General features: G+C 45.8%; 1 protein-coding gene across 2 annotated transcripts; it reads right to left on the bottom strand.

Moving 5' to 3' along the window:
- Positions 1-5,931: 5,931 nt before the first annotated feature.
- Positions 5,932-9,326, bottom strand: LOC123139193 (uncharacterized). Of its 2 annotated transcripts, none has more exons than XR_006469505.1 (2): positions 8,904-9,326; positions 5,932-6,871 (listed from the first exon to the last, which is right to left on the bottom strand). XR_006469505.1 is itself a non-coding variant. In XM_044558998.1 (2 exons), exons 1-2 carry the CDS (start codon positions 9,154-9,156, stop codon positions 6,426-6,428), a joined length of 345 nt encoding a protein of 114 aa, XP_044414933.1. In that variant the 5' UTR covers positions 9,157-9,324; the 3' UTR covers positions 5,932-6,425. The 2 variants fall into 2 exon arrangements, 1 of the variants encoding a protein (XP_044414933.1); XM_044558998.1 differs by having other exon boundaries at positions 5,932-6,517; positions 8,904-9,324.
- Between the last annotated feature and the right edge of the window lie 1,767 nt (positions 9,327-11,093).

Genomic DNA, 11,093 nt, shown 5'->3' on the forward strand with positions numbered 1-11,093 from the left:
AGAACCTCCTTGCGAATGTCCATACATTTCTTCCATTCTTTGATGAACATGTGTTCACGGGTTTTAGAAATCCGATATGCACAGGTGAGCTCCGTAGATTTACCTGGCAGTATGTTCAGAACTGAGAGGCGACCATGCAGAGACATCAGATGAGGCACACAATCCATCGGGAGTTTCTGTTGAAAAACATAATAATAACTTCGTAGTTAGCAATGATGTACTAGTTTTAGAAGTATGCAAAAGATGTACGGATGTCGTAATAGTAAAAAATCTTACCAGGGTATCTCCAGAGAAGTTACCGTGGTTCAACACATGCACTAGTGGCACGTATTCACCATAATTTGGAGGAGTTCGATAATAGTTATTGTAATTATCAAGAAGAGTACAAAATGCGATCAAATTATTTTTCTCCTTATACGTTAACTCGGTGCCATCGGTGTAGTGGGTTTTATCTACCATCTTCCGCACAGTCTTTGAAGAATCAAAATAAGTTGTCAATGGAAATAAGCTATCAACTATTTTAAAATAAACACTATAAATTAGTTAATAACTATGTTTGAGAAACTCACATAGAGGTACAATCGGAAGCGTGTCAACAAGGACCCAAATGTCCATATTGTCTTGCTCGATGTCAGGATCACCAAGATCCATGGTGACAATCATACCCTCATAAAAACCATACATTTTGCAAAGTGCTTCCCAATTTTGGCAACCAAAATGGGTTACGCTCTGAGCATTGCACAGATTTACTTCAAAATCCATATCATGATGGGTCCTTAGGTGTATTTTCTTTGTTTCGAAATTTTCATGGTCTTCAAAACCCATCCTCTCCAAGACATAGCGTCTTGCATGACATGGGATAAGCTAGTCGAATTGTAAAATATGAAAATTAGACGTTGAAATAGTTGAAGTCATGCTTAATTACGAAGAAAACACTTGTCGTTGTTGCGTACCGTTTCACAATCGAAGGTCTCCTCGAGCTTAATGCCAATCTTCGTCCAGCCGAACGAACCTGTCGCACATACCTCGATCATCGTGGCACCAGCTACACTCCCCCGGGAGACTGTCGTCGTCCGAGTACGACATTTCCTACGTTCATAATTCAAAGATTAAACTTGTACATATTCTAGCACAAGTCATGCCAGTATTCACGAAAAAAATCCGGCATGACCTTGCTAAAAAAGAACATATCGAGCGCCTGAAATTTACCGAAACGGAAATTAATCAACACTCCGGCAAAACATAGGCCACTCGGAGATGTAAACTGAACATGAAGGGCCACTTGGGCAACCACATATCCTATTTGAGCAACAACACAAGATATACAAGGATATTTGGCTGGTCTCACCTCGATGTCGGAGGGGGTCGGTGAATGGGACGACGGCGGGGATGTCGGAGGGGGTCGGTGACGGGGACGACGGTGGTCACCTGAAACCATATAAGTTATCACTAATACATCCCGAATAATTGCTTAAACTAAAAAATAACAACAAATATGACATGTTCAACTAGTTTTATTAATTCAACTAGTTCTTACTAAATATAAACTTACTATAAATAGAAAAAAACTAGTTCTTTCTAAAAATAAAGTAGTTCAACTAGTTATATTAATTATCTTACTAAAAATACATTAGTTCTATTAATTCAACTACTTCAACTAGTTTATTAATTTACTTACTAAACTAGTTATGAACTCTAAATTAACATCTACTACTACTAAAAATTTAGTAATAACTAAATTAACATCTAGTACTAGCTATGAACCCTAAATTAACATCTACAACTAGGGGCGGCGAGGTCGAGGGCGGTGGGAGGAGGGCTGCCGGTGGAGGAGGGAGAGGGCGGCCGCAGGCGGAGGGAGGAGGGCGGTGGAGGAGGAGGGAGGGGCGGCTGCAGGCGGAGGGAGGATGTGCGAGGAGGAGGAAGGAGGGACGGAAGGAGGGGAGTACCTCGGCGGCGGACGGACGAAGGCGGCGGCGGCGGCGACGCACGACGACAGTTATCGGCACGGGGGAGAGAGTGAGAGTGTGAGTGAGGGCGCACCGGTCGTGTGCATGGGGATAAGGTAGGGATAGTTGTAGCGCGTTTGCCGAAACGCGCTATAGATAATCAGAATAGCAGTAGCGCGTTGCACATAAACTGCTACTGCTAAGTGTAACTATACAAAAAATACGTCAATGCAAAAATACATTGGTCATCAATGATCTTTTTGTGTACAATCTGAATTGTCAATATGAGTCCTATCCGGTAGGAACCGGAGAGGACTCATATTGCGGCCACAAATTTTACACATAGAGTTCAGTGAAGACCAACTGGTTGTGGTAGTTTCAGAAATAACATATTTAAGGTGGTAAACACCCTGTTCACGGAGCGAGGTGGGACTAAACTTGTGGGCTGATCTTAGCAGTAGCGGTTTTCCCATAAATGCGCTGCTGCTAACTTCTATAGCAGTAGCGCTGTTCAATAAAGTGCGCTACTGCTATAACTAGCGGGGGGGGGGGGGGGGGGGGCGAGGTCATGGCAATTATAGCAGCAGCGCGGTTTGCGGTGGACGCGCTACTGCTATTTTCCTGTCAGCAGTGCGTTTCTCTAACACGCGCTGCTGCTAAATAGCAGTAGCGTTTTAGGGAGCGCTGCTGGTAAGATTCTGTGTATAGACTTTTCCCTAGTAGTGTAAGATGGGTCTGGCGCATCCTACGCGGCGAGGGAGGATTATGGTTGCAACCCATTCAAGCGAAATACCTGAGGGGAGACCCGCTCTTAGCTTGCTACCAGATGGAGGGCTCACTATTCTGACGGGCCATCCAAAGGATCAAGTAGGACATCCGCCTAGGGACCTCCTTCTCCTTGGGGAATGGGAAAGGGATCCAATTCTCGCTGGACCCATGGCTGAATGCTGAACTCCTCCGCGATTCCTTCCCTGGCCTATTCTCGATATGTGCGGATCCGTCTGTTCTAGTGGCTACGGCTTTCCAAGCTGGACAGTGGAACATCGGGTTTCGTCGCATCTTCGGATAAGCCGAGAATAACGACTCGACTAGATTGCGGGCTGCCCTCCCGCTCATGCTCCCGGATTATCCGGACACGCTATCCTGGCGACTCGCACCGTCGGCGGAGTTTTCTATGAGCACGGCATACCAAGCCCTATGCCCGTCTCCGGCCGCCCCCTGGCTGTCCCCATTATTGAAAGCGCCCATCCCTCTAAAGATTAAGATCTTCGTTTGGCAATTACTACGGGATCGCCTCCCCTCGGGAATAGATCACTTAAGCGGCACGGACCTGGTGATTGTATATGCCCTCTCTGTGCGGTACCAGATACCGGGACCCATATCCTCTTCTCGTGTACCGCGGTGAGGGTTCTTTAGACCTATATCCGCGAGGCGTTGGGGCCTGAATGGGAGGCCCTAAATCTCGCCGAATTCCTCCAGCTTAGAGCTTTACAACCGACACATCACCGCTGCTTATTTTGGCTTATTTTTGCGGCGATGTCGTGGGCCCTTTGGACGACTAGGAATAATATGATGATAGAGAAGGTTTTTCCGAGGAAGGCGTCTGATTCCTTCTTCAAATTCCTTGCTTTCCTGCAGCACTGGCACCCGCTCTCGAGGCAGCGTGATCCTGACTGACTTGGCTTGATGATGGACGAGCCTTTGGCTTCGATGCGTCGACTATCTTCCTCATAGTGCCGCTTTGTGGCCGCCACTAGGTGGCTTTTTTCTATTTCTTTATTCTTTCCTGGGCTTGATTGTGCTGTGCCCCCAGCCATTATTTGTCATGTGATGTGGAACTGACATTGTATGGACCGTTGCTTTATTTATAAAGCGGGGCGGAAGTCTATTTCGAGAGAGGAAATTATTGATGCTTCTCATTTCAAGTCACTCAATGTCTGCATCACACTCCTCACCCTCTTATTTATTTATTTTAGAAAACGAGGAGGACCCTCGGCCTCTGCATCTGGACGATGCATGCAGGCACTTTATTAATTATTCACACAAGACCTTACAAGGTCATACAACAATAAGACTAAAGCCACCGTCTAGGCAAAATGTGTCCCTACTCCTATCGAGTTGATGCAGGGATGCTGATAGTCTAGGCCTAATATCAAACAGATCTCGCAGCCAAACCTAACATCTAAGACCTAAGGTCCCAACCAGGACGCCTGCCGGGTATGGGGCACCCACCAGTCCGGCGCACTCCTCAATCTGGACGCCTGCCGGGTATGAGGCCGCCGCAGTCACCTGCCACCCATCCATCTTCAGTGTTGTACTTCCTCACCCTCTTATTATCGTGACTAAAATGTAAATACTAGTAATAGATGTGAGAAAGTCTGTACTACTGCTCTGTCTTGCCATGGGATAGAACCGATGCTATGTCCAATACATATGGATGTTGGATGTACACTACACCAATAAAGGAAGCTAGAGTATCCGCCTCCTAGGGACTTCGACATGCGAGAGTGCCCTCCGCGCTGTTCGTAGCGCCCGGGTCTCTCGTCGATGCCTCCTTAGTAGGCCCTCAACCCTCCTATCACAGTAGGGACCCCACACCTAACCGGTTTTCCTCGGAGGTCCATGAACCATCAAGCTCGCATGCTGCCCCGTGCACGTCGGGTGCCACTGGGTCCGCCTAGCCCCTGCCAGGCTGTTTCGCTCACGCGAGCAGGGTGCACGTGTTCGCAACATCGTTTGCTTCACCCGGGGTTGTTCCATTCGCCAACCTGGGTATGCATAGCCACATCGTTCACTTTGTGCCAGCCTGTTTCATTCGCCCGACACGGGCACGCGCGGATGCATCGTCATTCACTACGTGTTTTGCTGTTTCGTTCGTATAGCCCACTGGCGGTGCGAGTAACAGACCCAGGCCGCCGAGGCTAACCTATGAGGTGACTCCTGGGGACGATGCTTCGCTTGTGCGAGTTGGGGTGCTTTGTGGGTGCTTCGGTCCTTTCCTTAATGCGGTTGCGCTTTCCTAGATATCTGTTTTCTTATGTCGCACACTGGACACCGGCCTTTCACTTACTTTGCTTTGTAGGGGATTCTTCGAGCTTTCTCAGCATAGTTTAAAATCGCGGCGGAAAGACCGCTATCGCGGCACTATCTCAGCGTGAAATCTGCCTCGCGATTTGCTTCCTTCCCAGAATCACAGGAGATCGCGTCGTCTCTTTGTTAACTATCCCGGCAAATTTTCCTTCCGCAATTTCCCTTCGCCTGCGATTTTAATCTATGTTTCTCTTTGTAGGTGCTTTGTTTGCCATCAGCGGCGTCCAATGGCCCATTAGCTTTTGGTGCCAGCTCGGGTTTGTGTTTGTGGTCTATTTGGTCCTCGCGCCGACTGTGGTTATTTGTTTCCTACTTGGCTATGGCGTGTGTTTTCTTCTCGCTCACCGTCCTTTGTCTATCTCTTCATTGCGGGTCTCAACAGCCTCTGCTTCATTCTTTGCCAAAGGCGAGATGGTGGAAGGAAAAGGTGTGGAGACAGGCCCCGCAAAGATGTCTACTAAAAACACTTATCAGGTTGGAAAATATGGTCGTTTCAAGCTGTTAATGTGTCTGCAATTTTGTGTGATGTCTTTGCTTGAAAAAATGGTGTTGTTGAATATTACCTTTTTTATGTATATACTGCTGATCGATGGAGCTTATTCAATCTAATTGCTTAATTTGATGCCTTAATGGGCGAGTCCTAGAGTCGCGGAACGCGCGATTGTGTAGCCTGAACAAATGTTGATGTTGGATATTGGTTTCTTATATGCAGTCCTTATGTGCAGCACATGTTGCTTATGCATGCGATACCAGGTTGTCCGTACATGCTGATGTAAAAAGGCACTAGTAACACTAGTGTGTATGCACGTGCAATGCACGTCTTAACAGTATGGTGCGATTATAACAAAATGAGGAGGAGCGGGGGGCATACATTACTTTGAAAATGAATTCTGGGCAAAAAAATATATATTGTTGATGTGCGCAAAATGAAGTTTAGAAATTTACTAATTGCTACAATACAACCACTGCCTGTTGTCACCTTTTTCTATAAGAATATAAAGAAAGATGTACATGGTGGAACCCACAAATTGTTTACTTCAGCTTCTATTTCTCCTCCCGCATGGACTCACAACCTACGTTTATTTTTTACTCATCACAAGTTCACAACCTGACAATTACAACATGGCAGAAGAGGCATAGGTCTTCTTTTCTAGGAGGTACCATGCGATAGTTCCAGAACCCAGTAGATTCAGCTGCATGCTATTGTTCATTACGAATCCCTCTAATCTCAGCCGTTAGATTTGGAAAACCAGTGGCTAGGATTGATGCTCCAGTAGTATAGATGTATGAATGTCAACTCATATGGACCGTTGGATCTTATTTATCCAATGGCTCACATTTAATGTCATTAGCTAGAAGACAAGTGGCTGCAACTACACCGTTGGATTAGTGTATCAAACGGTCCGTACTGCAGGGATTCGCGGCCAATGTGGCAGCATGCTCTCTGGACAGGCTTGTACGAACTGACGACGTGACCTCTGTGTAGAAAGTTCCCGCATGCTCACGTAATTAGTGATTAGTAGGACTAGCAACAGTAAAGAGAAAGAGAGAGATAGCTCTGCCATGCTCACGTGAGTGTAGTACTACTAGGCTACTAGCAACGGGTAAGAGAGAGAGAGATGGATTAGAAAATTCTACTAGCATGCTCACGGCAGGAAATAGGTGACACAAGAAATGACATGAAGGCATGCAACGGTACAGCCGCTGGAAAGACGTTTCTTTGATTCTTTCTACCAACTTAGACAAACCATGAGTAAAATGAAATGTACTCCCTCCAGGTTTTTTTACTCTGCATATAAGGTTCATCTAAACTCAAATTTCATAAAGTTTACCTGCAAAAAAAATCATAAAATTTGACCATGTTTATATTAAAAAATATCAACATCTAAAATATTAAACTTATATGATATGATGATAAAATCCATGATGCATCTACTAATATTGATTTTATATTATGAATATTGTTTTTTTATATATAATTGATTAAACTTTATGAAGTTTGACTTCAAACAACTCTTATGTGCGGAGTACAAAGGACCCGAGGGAGTGCCAATGTGATGTATGGTGTAACTGGATGTCTTTTACCTTTACTTATAGATCTTTTTACAAATCTTGTGACATGGTTTTCCCTTTATTTTATCAACATTTTTTATATAGAAATTGGTCAGCGGCGAGGTTGCTAGTCAAATTGATATGCAAATTACTAGTCAAATTACTAGTCTAAGTTAGACTCCACTATGACCAGCCTAAGATGGTGGGCACGTGGGTGCCAGCGGCGAGGTTGCTCGCTCGGCAATGGCGCCGTCCTCCGCTTGCTGTACCAGATGGCGCGGCACACTGCTGCGGTCCCTAGCAGAAACGGGCTGAGCGCTAGCGCTTGAGCAGGGATGCAAGACAGGTGTCCACCGTCTCACGTCAGGTAAGCAGGGCAGAATTCGGAATTTTCTTCCCATGCAGGACACGCCCACGAGAGGACCCTCACGTCAGCCAAAGTGAGGCTGGCGATGGCCTGAGAACTCGGCAAGATGGCCGAGCCTAAACTTGTAGGGGATATCACCCCTGCCTACATGAACCACTCACGCACGGCACAACACTGCCTAGCGTGAGTATGTGCTTTTTCCCAACGGATCAAACAGGCAACGACCCTAGCCAATGGAATCAGAGACCCGAAACGGCAACCCAAAACTCAAGTAGACAACACATCAGTACAAAGAAAGTGGAAAATCTTGGCTTACCCGGTTGAATTTCTCACCCCAAACGATGAAGGCAAAAGGGAGCGGAGCAAAACCATATGGCTATCCAGGGGAATAACGTGACTTGAGAACACATGCAAGGCACATGCATATAGTGTTGGTATTGATCTAGAGGTCCAATGGGCCGAAACGAAAACAAAAGACCAGAAATAAAATTACATTAAAGAGAAACAAAGAGGTCACGAACCAACGTTCGTACCCCTCGATCTCCACTTACGCGTCCTGATCGGGGGCACCCTAACCAACTATGGTTTTGGTCCCCTGTCGCCAGCGCACATTAAAAGATGAGGGAGCAGCCGGCACCTACTTCAGACGAGTTCTCGTAAGGTTTACTCCTGCTCCCCACATCCCAAAACCCTAACCGATCTGGGGGAGCGCTGCACGACGGGAAGATCATCTCCTACCACTGCCCGTGTTCCAGGGCAGTGCCGGTGGCGCCCGGAGGGACGCCGCTACCCGCTGCGAATATCTACCCCAAGTCTGCATCACGCCTGCATCGAGCAGGCACGGGACTTCGCATCGCCTACACCAATGGCTTCTTCCATTGGTGGTAAGATCACTCAACCCCTCTCTGTTCATATGCAATTAGGTGATCTAATGCCTGGCTTACGATCTGTTAAGTGATCCTACGGGATTTATTGTCTAACAATGGTACCTTGAGCATGGTTAAGCCTACATTAGATCCCTAAGATGATCTATTTAAGTTTGATGATCATGATTACGTACGGATGATTAAGGCTTAAGATTATGGTTCATGATTAGATTGATTGCCCACTGTTCAAGTTAATAATGCTAGGTTAGGGTTCATTGATTTCGGTTAAAGGACTATTTGCTACAGGATTAGTGCTAATCAAATAACAGAAATTATGATGATTAACATGTTCTGTTAGTCTAGCTATGCCACATTTCCGCATCAAGATATGGCAATTAGCACTGGTTTTAGTTCTTGTTAGCAATTAGAACATGATGAATTGGCGAAGTTAAAGTCAGCCGAACCCTAACTCCAGGAAATCCCCAAATTTGAAACCCTAGTTTTCCTTTTGTGAAATCCTCCATTGGTGAGTCCAAATGATGAATGAAATTGGAAGAAGAGAAAAGATGACGGGCTCACCTAGATGATGCCGGCCTTCAGGGTCCGCACGGCCGCCGCGGTGCGTGCATGCCATGGCCGGAACGCCGCCGCCCTCCGAGGTGGCGCGCGGAATGAAGCAGCAGCTGCCGCTGCCGCGCTCACGCACGCGCGCGTCGCCTGGCCTCCACACCTTGGAGGTCGCCGTCGCCGTCGAATGCCAGTGCCGGCAGCAGCCGGCGAAATGACCTCCCGTCCACTGTACAGGGCGCCATGCGCGTGACACCGGAGCCATGCTCGCCGGAGGAGCGCACTGGATTCAGTTTGTTATGCGCTGCTCCGGCGAGGACAGCTACCGTGCCGCCATGGCCGGCCCGTTTCGGTCGCCGCTGGCGCCGTCTCTGTGGCCGTCGTGAGCGAGTGGATCGGGAGGGATGGGGAAATGAGGCTAGGGTTTGACGCTCGCTCGTTTTGCTCCGTGCGGGACGATCGCGGCCATCGGCCCGATCGGACGGCCAAGAGCGACGGGTGGCTCAGGGCAGGCCTTCGGGCATTATACAGGCCGTTTTCGCGGCTGGGCTTCGGCCCAAGTTGTCTTAGCCCGCAGAAAAGGTGTTTTTTTTTTGTTTTCGTCTGCTGGGCTAGAAATTTAACGGACCGCCATGGGTTGATGGGCTAAAATAAAGTTTCAGTGCATTTTCTATTTATTCAGTGTATTTCTGTATTATGATCATTCCCAAAAATGTTCTTGCACTGTTAAAAATAGAAAATTGCCAGAAAAATAATGCTGTTAAATTATGTTTCAGTTTTCTGAATGAAATGGAACCAATGAGAAATTTTATTTAGAAAACATTTATGAATTAATGTTTGTGTCATTTTATGGCATATTTCATCTCATGGTAATTTCAATAAATGGTGAATTATTAATGTTGGAAAATTGATATTACACATGAGATTAATGTGATCTTTTTTGTAATACAGACCAACGTTGCTTTACATTTTTGAATCACTCTGTTAATTCCTTATTATTTTCTGCCTAACGGTGATATAATTTGGAGTTAATTTTTGTTTTATTTTTTTGCATGAAAATTGATTAAACCAACGTAGGTTAATTTTTGTGCAATTTAATTTTATGATGTTCTTTTCCTTTGCTTATGATATTTTGAAATCATGACAGCTTCCGGTCCTCGTGGTCTCGAGAATATCGAACCACTCATGGGAAACAACTTCCAAACTTGGAAGGACTTGTTGCTTTTGCATTTGGGTTGGCATGATGTTGACCTTGCACTAATGGAAAGTAAACCAGTGGAACCTAAAAAGGATGCCACTGGGTATGCTGAGCTTAAGAAAGCCTACGACACTAAAGTTGAGAAGTGGGAGAGGTCCAATAGAATGGCACTCCTAATTATGAACTTCTCCATCTCCACTGAGATTAAAGGGGCTATTCCCCCTAATGAAAGTGCAGCCGAATATTTGAAATCGGTGGAAGAACAATTTAAAGGCTCAGAGAAAGTGTATGCTGATGAGGTTTTACACAAGCTGCTTGCAAAATATGAAGGAAATGGAAATGTGAGGGAGCACATTTTGAGCATGAGCAATGCCGCGGCAAAGCTTAAAACCATGAAGTGTGACTAGAGCCAAGAGCTTCTTGTGCTCCTAGTTTTTAGGTCACTACCCTCACAGTTCAATCCATTCAAGATAAACTATAATTCTCTTGAAATCAAATGGAAACTACCTGAACTCATTGCACATTGCATTCAGGAGGAAGAGAGAATTAAGAGTGAACAGAAAGATCAAGCTTTCCATGTTAGTTCTGGGAAAAGGAAGCATGAGAACCATGCTCATAACAATAATGTGCCCAAGAAAAAGCAGTTTTTCAAAAAGAATCCTCAAAAGCCTAAGCAATGCAATGAGGCAAGTTGTTCACGTTCCGCTCCTCCAACGGCTATTCCAGTTAATCTTACAAATGCCGCTGGAGAAAGACTTTGCAATTTTTGCAAGCTGCCAAATCATGTCAAGGCGGATTGTCCAGGTTTTCTTAAGTGGCTGAATAAAAGGGGTAAGGATGAGATCACTCTTGTAGATGAATCTCTATATGTTGATTTTTCTGAATCTACATGGTGGATTGACTCAGGTGCGACCGTTCATGTCGCGAATTCTTTGCAGGGATTCTATATAAGCCACACCCTAAAGGGAACAAGAAGACTTAATGTCGCGAATGGGAAGGAGGCT

This window comes from Triticum aestivum, chromosome 1B (genome assembly GCF_018294505.1).
Source record: "Triticum aestivum cultivar Chinese Spring chromosome 1B, IWGSC CS RefSeq v2.1, whole genome shotgun sequence".
Classification (NCBI taxonomy): Eukaryota; Viridiplantae; Streptophyta; class Magnoliopsida; order Poales; family Poaceae; genus Triticum; species Triticum aestivum.